Source organism: Rhincodon typus, chromosome 12 (assembly GCF_021869965.1).
Source record: "Rhincodon typus isolate 14 chromosome 12, sRhiTyp1.1, whole genome shotgun sequence".
NCBI lineage: Eukaryota > Metazoa > Chordata > Chondrichthyes > Orectolobiformes > Rhincodontidae > Rhincodon > Rhincodon typus.
This window is the reverse complement of record NC_063343.1, coordinates 4,054,617-4,068,741: the sequence shown is the minus strand read 5'-3', so window position 1 is coordinate 4,068,741 and position 14,125 is coordinate 4,054,617. Positions and strand designations below refer to the sequence as shown.

General features: G+C 44.0%; 1 protein-coding gene across 1 annotated transcript in view; it reads right to left on the bottom strand.

The window, feature by feature from the left end:
* Nucleotides 1-13,306, bottom strand: part of LOC109915410 (melanin-concentrating hormone receptor 1) — a 59,649-nt gene extending 46,343 nt beyond the window's left edge. Inside the window, exon 1 of the mRNA XM_048603929.1 lies at nucleotides 12,840-13,306. Within this exon, the coding sequence (XP_048459886.1) occupies nucleotides 12,840-13,306 (467 nt within the window). The remainder of the gene's footprint in view (nucleotides 1-12,839) is intronic.
* Nucleotides 13,307-14,125: the final 819 nt, after the last annotated feature.

The following is a 14,125-nucleotide window of genomic DNA, read 5'->3' as shown; positions in this document are numbered from 1 at the left end:
CATTTCTGAAGAAGGGTCCCGACCCAAAACGTCAGCTTTCCTGCCCCTCTGATGCTGCCTGGCCTGCTGTGTTCCTCCAGCTCCACACTGTATTGTCTCTGACTCCAGCATCTACAGTTCTTACTATCTCTGAATAGGCTGGATAACTTTTTCTCAGATACACAGACACAGTAGGCTGTTCGCCTTCCTTTCGCTGATATAAAAGGAAAAATTACTATTTTCCCAGATTTGGAAGGGCTATTAGAGATTTAAAAGACTTTGGAAATTCTGATAACACCTTCAGTGTGTGAATAGCCTGTTCAGTTCAGTCGATATATTTACAGCATATATGTCTCTTTCCCTACGTCATCCCTTAAAAATACTGGCTTGCTCCTGGGATTCCCTGCTGATTAAAAGGATACGAGGATCTCCTTCTTAAATTCTTCAAATGTCAACTCTCAAAATACAACGGTGAAAAGAAATCACTGCAAAGAAGTTTTTATTAATATACAGCAACAGTCATGACTTAGTAATGAGCCAAGAAATGTAGAATGCTGATGAGACAAAGGCATTTCTCACCCTCCTCCCAGCCTCCATATGATTCCTGAGGAAATAAACTGCTTGGGGATCTCTGAACCAAACATACACAATAGGAGCAAAAGCAGACCATTTGGCCCCTGGAGCTGTTCCATTTAATAAGATCACAGGTGATCTGCTTGCATTTCAATTTTCACTCCCATCTACTCCCGATAAGCTGCAATTCCCTTACCAACCGAAAATTTCTTCACCTCCGTCTTAAAAACATACCGCGATCTCAGCTTCACCACATCTGAGGCAGGGGAGTCCAAAGTCGCTCAACACTCTGAGAGAAAGTATTTCTCATCTCTGTCTTGCTCATTGCAAACAGTCACCCCTTAGTTCTGGACTCACCTACAAGAGGAAACATCCTCTCCTTCTCAACCTGATCAAGACCATTCAAGGTCTTATATGCTTCAATCAAGTCCAGTAGAAATAAGCCCAGTCTGTCCAATGTATCCTTATAAGACAACCAATGCTCATACTATGCTCCATCTTCATCATTTGTTCCCACTCACTCAAACTATCTATATCCACCTGCTACTTCTTATGTCTTGTACATTATATACTTCCCTGTTACACTACAAACTGTTATTTTCCACAATAACCTTTGATGTGGTACTATCAAGTGCCTTCTAGAAATCCAAGTATAGTACGTCTATTGGCTCTCCTTCATCCACAGCACATGCTACCCCTTCAATGAACTCCAATAAATTGGCTCAACATGATTTCCCTTTGATGATTCTTCCTTCAGTTTTCTAAGTATGCAGCTTTAAAGATTGATTCTAACACCATCCCCAAGACAGATATGAAGGCAATCAGTCTATAGTTTCTTATTTTCTACTTCCCTTTTTTCTTGAATAGAGGTGACAATTTGCTACTTTCCAGATTGATGGAACCTTTCCTGAATCTAGGCAATTTTGGAAAATCAACACCAACACATCCACTTATCTCATTAGCAACCTTGTTTAAGACCCTAGGATGAAATCCATCTGGGCCTGGATACTTGTCAGCTCACAATTCCAACAATTTTCTTTGTACAATTTCCTCGTACTTTATTTTGCTAAATTCCTCTTCTTTTCCACCTTCTCATTTATTTGAGTGTTTTATTTTGTATTCTGTGTAGTGAAGACAAGCAAAATATTTGCTTAATTTATCTACTATTTGCTTATCATCCACTAATAACTGCCCATTCTCACTGTCTAGAGAATCAACACTCACTTACTAATTTCCTTTTCTTGCTATTCAATTTTACATTTCCATCTAACTCCTTAACATACTTAAACTCTTGCCTTTTCATTATCTTTTTAGTCATTCTCTGCTGCGCTTTATTTTCTGACCTATCATCTAACCTGTCATTCATCTTTTGACAATTATTTACTTTTCTCCTTAAGTTTAATACTTTTCCTAACTTCTTTAGTTAATCGCAGATGTTGGCTCCTTCCTTTAGAATTTTTATTTATGCTAGGAATATACTTATTCTGAAATCTCCCTTAAATATCATTCATCAATTCCTTATTGATCTATTCCCTGGTCAGGAATGCCAGGTCACTTCACTTAGCTCACCTTTCAATCCCCCACAGTTTCCTTTACTCAGGCTTAAAATACTAGCCTTAACCCCAATCTTTTCCCTTTCAAATGGGGTGGCTTAGTGGTTAGCACTGCTGCCTCACAGCACCAAGGACCTGGGTCCGATTCCACCCTCAGGTGACTGTCTGCATGGCGTGTGCACGTTCTCCTTGTGACTGCATGGGTTCCCTTTAGGTGCTCTGGTTTCCTCCCATAGCCCAATGATGTGCAGGCTAGGTGGATTGGCCATGTTAAATTGCCTGTAGTGTTCAGGGATGTGCAGAATAGGTAGGTTATAGGGGGATGAGTCTGGGTGAGATGCTTTGAGGTTTGGTGTGGACTTGTTGGGCCAAAGGGCCTGTTTCCACACTGTAGGGATTCTATGATTCCATAATGAAACTAAATGCAAAATTCAAATCATTTCAAGTTGCTGCTACCTAGGGGTGTCTTAACTCTGAGGCTGTTAATTGATGCACAATATCAAGTCTAATATAACCAGTCCTCCGGTCAGTTCCACAGTCATACTGCTTGAAGAAACTATTGCAAAAGCATTCTTCAAATTCCTTATTCAGACATCTCCTGCCAACTTGATTTTTATACATCAATTAACATCATTGTTGATATTTTCTCATCAAAAGCACCCAATGTTTCTTCTTTTATACTGTATCCTATCTTGGGGTTACTGTTAGGGGTCTGTAGATCACTGCCACCAGTGACCCCTTTCCTCAAACATTTCTCAGCCCCTACCCAAACCAATTCTACCTCCTGAGCTCCTGAACCAAGGTCATCCCAAATGATTGCACAAAAAACCATCTTTAATTAGCAGTGCTACCCCTCCACCTTTACCTCAAATTCTATTTTTCTCAAATTCCATAATCCCCACAACATTCAAAACCCAAACCTTGTCACCCTGAAGCCATGCCTCTGTAATGTCAATCTGATACTTTTTTATTTATTTTAATGTAAGCTATTGTTGTGGCTCACTGGGGTAGCGTTTCAGAAGATTTAAGGATTTTAAAAACCTGGGTTCGATTCCACCCTTGGGCGATTATGTGGAGTCTGCATGTTCTCCCTGTGTCTGCGTGGGTTTCCTCCCACAGTCCAAAGGTGTGCAGGCTAGGTGGATTGGCCATGCTAAATTGCCCGTAGTGTTCAGGGAAGTGTAGATTAGGTGGGTTATCGGGGGATGGGTCTGGGTGGGATGCTCTGAGAGTCAGTGTGGACTTGTTGGGCCGAAGGGCCTGTTTCCACACTGTAGGGATTCTATGATTCTAGGATTCTATGATTCTAAAAAGTATACCGCATTCCCCATATGACATGCATCAGATTTCTGTCCTTAGCAAGAATTACGATCATTACAAATAAATAGTTTCTAGCTACAAGTAAATGATTATGAACCACTAACACATGTACACACATACACACACATTAACACAAGTACACACACATACACATAGATATACAAATACACAAAGACACACACACGCAAACACACAGACACACACACACACACTCATACTGACACACACACACAGACTTGTTAACACAAGTACATACACAAACACACAAAGACACACGCACATACATACACACACATGTATATATACACACACAGAGGTACACAAACACACAGAGACACATATACAGAGACACACACAAACATACACACACACACTTGTACAGACACAGGCACACATGCAAACACACAGACAAACATGTATATATACACACACACATACACACACACGGATACACAAACACATAGAGACACACACAGACATACACGCACACATGCTCATACAGGCTCACATGCAAACACACATACACACAGACAGACACGCAAACACACAGAGACACACACATACACTCATACTGACACACACACACTCACACACACACACAGAGGAAGAAAATGGGTGTGAGAGAGCAAGAGAAAACTGAGAAAGCATTTCAGTGGTCTCTGTTCTCAGAATCTGCTGACACGGTCCGTGCGATAATCAGAATACTGTTTCTCAATCTCCGCACTTTGGATGTTTCACTGGTCAGCAGGAGGTGAAGGCTGTCTGACTGTCACTTATAAGACCTCTGAGTTATTAATTCAAAGACACAGCTTACAGCAACTGCTGGAGGAAAAGTAAATTGGTTTAGAGTGGCTTTTACTGCAGAGACAAGAGAGGCAGCCGAACTGGAAGATTTCTGATTACTTCTCACTATCTTTTACACAGTCCCAAGAGGTTCAGCTACCTGGGAACCAACCACATTGTTGTTGCCAGTCAATGACAACTGGACACTAATCCATAGACCAATCAGCTGCTTGTTTCCAGTGGAATCCCCATCTGTAAACATTCCTGGATCTAGCTCATCTGCACCCTCTCTTCCTACTGCTTGTATTAGCAGCTGTGTAAACAGTACTTACCATGAGTGCCAGGTTACTTAAAGTCATAGAGTCATTGAGCCGTACAGCACAGAAACAGACCCTTCGGTCCAACCAGTCCATGCCGACCATAATCCCAAACTAAACTAGCTCCCACCTGCCTGCTCCTGGCCCATATCCCTCCAAGCCTTTCTTATTCATATATCTATCCGTCTTTTAAACATTGTAATTGTACCCATGTTCACCGCTTCCTCAGGAAGCTCATTCCACATGCAAACCACCCTCTGTATAAAAATCTTGCCCCTCATGTCTTTTTTAAATCTCTCTCCTCTCACCTTAAAAATGTGCCCCCTTGTGTTAAAATCCCCCATCCTAGGGAAAAGACAACTACCATCAATTCTACCTATACCCCTCACTATTTTATAAACTTTTGTAAGGTTGCCTCTCAACCTCTTACACTCCAGTGAAAAAAGTCATAGAGGCATTGAGGGGAGGCGATGGCCTAGTGGTATTATTGCTGGATGGTTAATCCAGACAGCCCAGCTGATGTTCTGGTGACCTGGGTTCAAATCCCACAATGGCAAATGGAGAAATTTAAATTCAGTAAATATCTGGAATTAGCAGTCTAATAATGACTGTGAATCAATTGTCAGGAAAAACCCATCTGTTTCATTAATGTCCTTTAGGGAAGGAAACTGCCATCCTTACCTGGTCTGGCCTACATGTGACTCCAGATCCACAGCAATGTGGTTGACCCTGAACTACAGGGATGGGCAATAAATGCTGCTGAGCCAGCAACATCCACATCCCATGAATAAATTTTAATAAATAAATAAAGTCCCAGCCTATCCAGCCTTTCTTTATAACTCAAAACTTCCATACTCGGCAACATCCTGGTAAATCTCTTCTGAACTCTCTCTAGCTTAATAATATCCTTCCTATAGCAGGGTGAGCAGAACTGGATACAGTACCCCAGAAGAGGCCTAACCAACGTCCTGTACAACCTCAAGATGACTTCCCAACTCCTGTACTCAAAAGACTGAGCAATGAAGGCGAAACACATTTTTAACCACCCTTGTTTTCAAAACATGCCGTAATCCTTCAACAAAATCCTTGGTTTTAAAACAATTATTTTCTCATTTCAGTTGACAGTCAAAGAAAAATGAAATATAAACAATTAAGAAAGTAAAAAAGACATAGTGTTTATATTATCAATTAGTTTATTTCATTATTAGTACTAAGCACATTCAGACATAGGACCTTTAGTTTTGTCTTTTTGTTATTTTTGTAACATCTAGACTATTGGTGTACCCCTGGGTTTTATTGCTCTGCTTCTTCCTGGCTTTCTCAGACTCTATTTTCCTACATTAGTATTTTCCTCTCTTACCACGTCCCTAATTTTTGATACACTATATCTTTCCAAACTTGATGTCTTGCCTCCACTATTTAGTTACAAACCCTTGCTAGTTATATGGTTTACAAGAACATTGGCCCCAGCATGTTTCAGGTGTATACCATCCCAGTGGTATAGCTCCCATTCTTCCCAATACCAGGGTGAGTGGCCCACAACCGAATCTCACTTCTCCCACAGAAATCTTTGAGCCACGAACTCATCTCTCTAATTTTATGTACTCAATGACAATTTATGCAGAGCTCAGAAACTCATCCAGAGATTATAAACCTTTGAGGTTCTGCCTTTTAGCTTAGTGCTTAGCTCTTTATGCAGAACATCTTTTCCAATTCTATATCTGTTGCTGGTATGTCTGTGGTTCACTACCACTGAATCGTCTCCCGTTCATCACAACTTCCGTTTGAGCTCTGAACTGATTGCCTGAGGAAGGGTCACCGGGACCCGAGATGATTTTTTTCTTCACAGACACTGCCAGACCTACTGAGCTTTTCCAGCAACTTCTGTTTTTGTCCCAAACCATGGCATGGGCATGCAACACAGCCTCCTGGGGCTCTCACCCTTTGCTAAGAGAATGGTGTTAATTCCCCTCACTAAACTATCACAGTCTTTTCTGCTTCCCCCACCTCCTCCGAACAGCTTTGGTCACACCATTCTGGTGTGCACTTCCAACCTAAAGCCCCCATTCCCATCCAACAGGATTAGAGAACCTCAAACCTACTGGAGAATTGTAGAGGCTAACACTCATGCCTACGTGCCTCACTGACAGTCATGGAGTCACACAGCATGGAAACAGACCCTTCGGCCCAACCAGTCCATGCCGAACATAATCCCAGACTAAACTAGTCCCACCTGCATTTGGCCCATGTCCCTCCAAATCTTTCCTATTCATGTACTTATCCAAATATCCTTTACACATTGTAACTGTACCCGCATCCACCATTTCCTCTGGAAGTTCATTCCACACACGAACCACTCTCTGTATAAAAGAGTTGTCCCGTGTGTCTTTTTTAAATCTTTCTGCTCTGACCTGAAAAATATGCCCCTTAGTTTTGAAATCCCCTACTCTAGGGAAAGGACACCTGCCAGTCACCTCATCCATGCCCCTCATGATTTTATAAACCTCTATAAGGTCACCCCTCAGCCTCCCACACTCCAGTGAATAAAGTCTCAGCCTATCCAGCCTCTCCCTAGAATTCAAATACTCCATTCCCAGCAACATCCTGGTAAATCTTTTCTGAACCTTCTCCAGTTTATTAATTTCTTTCCTATAATAGGGCAACCAGAACTGCACACTGTATTTCAGAAGAGGCCTCACCAACACCTGTACAACCTGAACATGACGTCCCAACTCCTATACTCAAAGGTCTGAGCAATGAAGGCAAGTGTGCTAAACACCTTCTTAAACACCCTGTCTACCTGTCATGCAAATTTCAAAGAATTATGTACATGAACCCCCAGATCTCTCTGTTCTACAACACTACCCTGGGTCCTACTTTTAATTGAATAAGTCCTGCCCTTGGTTGTTTTACCAAATAAGTCACAGGTTCCTGTTACTGATCATTGGTTGTATCAGAAGACGTTATCCTAAGTGATGAGCCTCATGGTATAAAGACTCCAGTAACCATTCCCTTTCAGATACGTCACAGTGTCTGGTTCCGCCTCATAAACTCTGAACCAAAGCTGCTCAGAATTCAAGCACTTAGTGCAGATAGCATTTGCCCTAGATTGAAATGATATTCATGATCTCCCACATTCTGCAGCCTTGACACATCACCACAGCATGGTGACACGTTGGCTCAGTGGTTAGCACTGCTGCCTCACAGCGCTAGGGACCTGGGTTCAGTTCCATCCTTTGGGCGACTGTCTGTGTGGAGTTTGCACATTCTCCCTGTGTCTCTGCAGGTTTCCTCCCACAGTCCAAAGATATGCAGGTTAGGGCGGATTGGTCATGCTAAATTGCCCATAGTGTCCACTGATGTGTAGATTAGGGGGATGGATCTGGGTGGGATGCTCTGAGGGTCAGCGTGGACTTGTTGGGCCAAAGGGCCTGTTTCCACACTGTAGGGATTCTATGAAACTGCCATCCTTAATGATATTTAATTGTAATATTCACTTATTTTACTTATATATTTTATTAAATTTACCACCAATGTATCTCCCGTGCTACAACTTACAAACAGAAGAGACCTTAACCGCGCACACAAGCATTTTTTTTTTCCTTGTTCAATAATGGAACAAGAACCAATTCCAATCAGCCCCTGAGTCTCTGATTCAGGACCATTTCCTCCAGATTCAAGATGGCGGCAGAGTACCATGGCTGTTTGTTGGCTCTTGCCTGGGGCTCATCGACTCCCACAAGCTTTCTTTCTTTTTTACTTCTGGTCTTTCTCCTTCACTTATTTCTTTCCTTTTTCTTTTCTTTGGAGCCTTTTGCAACGGGTTAGTCAGCGAATTCAGTGCGTGGCGGACAGAGCGGGCCGTGCACGGAATGGGAGCCCCCTCTGGTGGTGGGAGGCGGTGGCAGCAACGGGCTGTTCAAGATGGCGGCGCTGGCAATGCGAGATCTCGGAGGAGGAGGGCTGCCGGAGCGGGACTCTTGGCGAGACGACAGCGGCGGCCTGGTCTGGCAGCAGAGCCAGCGATTCCTGGTCGCTGTAGGCCCAGAAACGGGGACTTCTGGTGTCATTGAACCAGCAGCAAAGCCGAGGACTAATGGTTGAGGTGCCAGCGTGGGTTCAGAATAGGACCCAATATCAGCAGCGGAGAGGTGGGCCCAGCGGCGACGACATGGTACCTGAAGAGTAGCCACTCCTACTTTGGTAGGTCTGGTGCAGACAGCAGTAAGGCGGTGGGGGAGGGCTGGCAGCGCAATGTCGTTGGTGAGCCAGCTCAGGGTTCAGAACTCTCTTTCAGTTATATCTTTTATCCTTTTTATTCTTAAATTGGTGCCAGACTAGAGTCATAGAGTCACAGAGCTGTACAGCATGGAAACAGACCCTTTGGTCCAACTCATCCATGCCAACCAGATATCCTAAGGTAATCTAGTCACATTTGTTCCATATCCCTTTAAACCCTTCCAAATGCCTTTTAAATGTTGTAACTGTATCAGCCTCCACCCCAACCTTTTTCCTCCGGTGTGTTCCATACACACACCACCCTCTGCATGAAAAAGTTGCTCCTTAGGTCCCTTTCCCCTCACACCTTAAACCTATGCCCTCCAGTTTTGGACTCCCCTACCCTGGGGAAAAGATCTTGGTTATTCACCCTCTCCATGCCCCTCATGATTTCATAAACCTCTATAAGGTCACCCCCTCAGCCTCTGACGCTGCAGGGAAGATAGCCCCAGCCCATTCAGCCTCTCCCTGCAACTCAAACCCTTCGACCCTGGCAACATCCTTTGTAAATCTTTTCTGCTACTCCTCAGCCCATCTGATCAAGGTCACATTGTACTGGTGCTGGTGTTGGACTGGATTGGACAAAGTCAGAAATCACATGACACCAGGTTATGGTCCAACAGGTTGATTTGAAATCACAAGCTTTCACAGCGTAGCCCCTTTGTCAGGTGAAGAAATGCTCCAAAACCTTGTTATTTTAACTAAATCTGTTGCACCATAACCTGGTGCCACGTAACTTCTGACTTTGTGCTCTAAGGTAACCTTCTTCGCTGTCCACTACACCACCAATTTTGGTGTCATCTGCAAACTTACAAATCATATCTCCTGTGTTCGCATCCAAATCATTTATATAAATGACAAAAAGCAGTGGACCCAGCACTGATCCTTGTGGCTCACCGCTGGTCACAGGCCTCCAGTCTGAAAAGCAACCCTCCACCATCACCAAATGGCTAGTTCCCCCTGTATTCCATGTGATCTAACCTTGCTAACCAGTCTACCATGAGGAACCTTGTCAAATGCCTTAGTGAAGTCCATAAAGATAACATTCACTGCTCTGTCCTCATCAATCTTCTTTGTTACTTCTTTAAAAAAACTCAATCAAGTTAGTGAGACATGATTTCTCAAGCACAAAACCATGTTGACTATCCCTAATCAGTGCTTGCCTTTCCAAATACATGTAAATCCTGTCCCTCAGGATACCCTCTAACAACTTGCCAATAACTGATGTCAGGCTCACAAGTCTACAGTTCCCAGGCTTTTCCTTACCACTTTTCTTATATAGAGGCACCACATTAGCCAACCTCCAGTCTTCCTCACCCATTACTATCGATGATAAAAATATCTCAGCAAGGGGACCAGCAATTACTTCCCTAACTTCCCATAAAGTTCGAGTGTACACCTGATCAGTTCCCAGGGATTTATCCATCATTATGCATTTTAAAACATCCAGCACCCTCTCCTCTGTAGCATGGGCACTGTTCAAGATGTCTTTATTTATTTCCCCAAGTTCTCTAGCTTCCATATCTTTCTCCACAGTAAACACTGATGCAAAATACTTGTTTAGTATCTCTCCCCATCTCCTGCAGTTCCACACACAGGCAGCCCTGTTGATCTTTAAAAGACCCTATTCTCTCCCTCGTTGTTCTTTTGTCCTTAATGTATTTGTAGAATCCCTTTGGATTCTCCATAAACCTATTTGCCAAAGCTATCTCAAGTCCCCTTTTTCGCCCTCCTGATCTCCCTCTTAAATATACCCCTACTGCCCTTATACTCCTGTAGGGATTCACTATCCCTGACATATGCTTCCTTCTTATTCTTGAAGAAAACCTCAATTTTTTTTAAATAGAATCCCTACAGTGTGGAAACAGGCCCTTTGGCCCAACAAGTCCACACTGACCCTTGAAGCATCCCACCCAGACCCATTCCCTATAACCCACCTAATCTACACATCCCTGAACACTGTGGGCAATTTAGCACGGCCAATCCACCCTAACCTGCACATCTTTGGAGGAAGCTGGAGCAAACCTGCAGAGACACGGGGAGAACGTGCAAACTCCACACAGACAGTTGCCCGAGGGTGGAATTGAGCCTGGGTCCCTGCTATGAGGCAGCAGTACTAACCACTGAGCCACTGTACCACCCTCTTGTCATCCATTGTTCACTGCAACTACCAGCCTGGCCCTTCACTCTAACAGGAACACACTGTCTCTGGACTCTCATTATCTCATTTTTGAAGGCTTCCCACTTTTCAGCCGTCCCTTTACCTGTAAATATTCACCCCCAATCATCTTTTGAAAGTTCTCGTCTAGTACCGTCAATATTAGCCTTCCTCCAATTTAGAACTTTAACTTGTGGTGACAGTTGAAATTTTTCGCTGTAATTTACTGTATTATTCACTGGAAAATGCAAGTGACAATAAATAAATCATTTATTCATTCATTCATTGTGATGCTGACTGCCTGTTTGAGGGCACAGCACTCATCTGCAGCTCTCAACAGGGCTACATTTCTGATCTTGTTCTCTACAATACAGACCCACTGCTGAAAATGTTTATACAATTTGTCTGGCAGCATCTGTGGAAAGAAATGCGAGTTAATATTTTGGGTCCAGTGACCCTTCCTCAGGAATAGGACCTGAAACGTTAACTCTGATCTCCCTCCACAGGTGCTGCCAGACTTGCTGAGTTTTTCCAGCAATTTCTGTTTTTGTTTCTGATTTCCAGCATCCACAGTTCTTTCAGTTTTCACACAATTTGTTCCTGGCTGAAAAAAAATCCCTGATTACACAGATTCACAGCAGATATCGAATAAGCGATGTCTTTTTTTCCCTGCCCCTCTGATTTTTGTTTTTGAAAGAGTTGATTATCAACCTCATCCCAAAAGCATTTCCATGCAGATCTAGGCAGTGTTTAGTTAATCACTCATAATAATACCCTTTGCAAAACAAAACCAACAACGAATATCAACGTGTTAGGATTGTTGGGAGCCACGATATTGATGGTAAATGATCAGATACAGTCTGAACAGTTAATGTCGCTATTTTCTTGATCTGGAATAGTTAGAGTCATCGATATATACTGCAAAGAAACAGACCGTTTGGTCAACCCATCCATGCCGACCAGACATCCTAAATTAATCTAGTCCCATTTGCCAGCATTTGGCCCATATCCCTCTTAACCCTTCCTACTCATATATCGATCCAAATGCCTTTTAAATGTTGTAACTGTACCGGCCTCCACCACTTCCTCTGGCAGCTCATTTCATACACACACCACCCTCTGTATGAAAAAGTTGCCCCTTAGGTCCCTTTTAAATCTTTCCCCTCTTACCTTAAACCTGTGCCCTCCAGTTTTGGACTCCCCTACCCTGGGGAAAGGATTGTTCACCCTATCCTTGCCTCTCATGATTTTATGAACTTCTATCAGGTCACTTGTCAGCCTCGGATGCTCCAGGGAAAATAGCCCCAGCCTATTCAGCTCCCCCCTGTTGCTCAAATCCTCCAACCCCGGCAACATCCATGTAAATCTTTTCTGAACCCTTTCTAGTTTCACAACATAGAGTCATAGAACCATACAGCACGGAAACAGACCCTTCAGTCCAACCAGCCCATCTGAACATGTTCCCAAACTAAACTAGTCCCACTTGCCTGCTCCTAGCCCATAACCTTTCCCAATCCTGTACTTATCCAAATGTACCTTAAACTGTACCCACATCCACCACTTCCTCAGGAAGTTCATTCCACATGTGAAGCACCCTCAGCGTAAAATAAAAAATTTGCCTCGGTGTCTCTTGTCTTAAATCTTTCTCCTCGCACCTTGAAATCCTAGGCGGGGGGAATCCACCTATCTTTCCTGTTACTCCAGTACTAACCAAAGTAGGGCATAACCATAGAAATTCTCTCTCAACTTTGGCAAGCACTTAAAACGCGTGAAAGCTTTCTTTTGAATCTGGAGGTGATCAAGGTGTGTGTGTGTTTTTGTTTTGGGAAGGGGGGATTGGAATCTCTCCTATTCTGCCCCCCTTTCCAAAGCACTTACCTGTCTACACACAGCACAGTGACAATGCCCACTGTGGTGAATTGGTTGGTGACATCCAGCACAGTTACCACCTTGCATATAAACTGCCCGAACACCCAGTCCCTGTCCCTGACCAGCTGGTGGATGGTGAAAGGCATTCCCAGGAGAAACAGCAAATCTGCTGTGGCCAAGCTGAGCACGTAGATGTCTGACACCCCTTTGGTTTTGCAGGCGAGCAGCGTGTAGATCACCAGGCAGTTCGCCCCGACCCCGACGATACACAGGATCCCATAGACCGAGGGTAAAATGTGCATCATGGTGGCGGTGTCCAGAAACTCAACGTCCCCAGCTCCCGAGGTAATCGCTGTGCTGGAGCCTGCAGAGGCGTTCATGTCCCAGCCCCCTGCACCGTTTCCAGCCAGACTCTCCATACCCAGGGAACTTGTGTTTGCAAACAGTGCAGAGCCTCCTCTGAAAGCTGCTCCCATCAGGAATTTTTGCAGGGATCGACCCTTGCTCGACTTTCGCTTCTCTGTGTCTCGAACACTGCAGCTTTAATTCACGCTATTCCCTCTCTGCTGCACAGTCTCACTGCACTGAAATCCCATTTTGCCCTCCTGACTGTGAGTGAGCTTTCCTGAACTCGATGCTGGTCTTTATACCTGCTTCAGAGCTGCCGTTCCAGCCGTGCACCGAGGATGAGGGCGGGGGATTGGTTCAGGTTTGGGAAGTAAATGTCCAGCCCGAGGTAGGATTTTGACAAACTGTCCTGCACAATCCTTTCTAAACCTCGATGCAGCAAGTGTGACAGGGGCAGGGAGATGCCTCCAGTTGGGCTAAAAGAGGGGGAAAAGACAGTAAAACATGCTAATGACACGTAGAAAAATATCAACGACACAGAAAACATGCCAATGACACACAGTGTTCTTGTCTAGGGTCATAGAGCTATACAGTACAGAAACAGACCCTTCAGTCTAACCCATCCATGCTGACCAGGTATCCTACATTAATCCAATCCCATTTGCCAGCATTTGGCCCATATCCCTATAAACCTTCCTATTCATGTCCCCATCCAGATGCCTTTTAAATGTTGTAATTGTACCAGCCTCCACCACTTCCTCTGGCAGCCCATTCCATGCACACTCTGTGTGAAAAACTTGCCCCTTGGGTCCCTTTTAAATTTTTCCCCTCTCACTTTAAACCTATGCCCCTCTAGTTTTGGACTCCCCCACCCTGGGGAAAAGACCTTGGCTATTCACCCTGTCCATGCCCCTCATTATTTTATGAACCTCTATAAGGTCAACCCC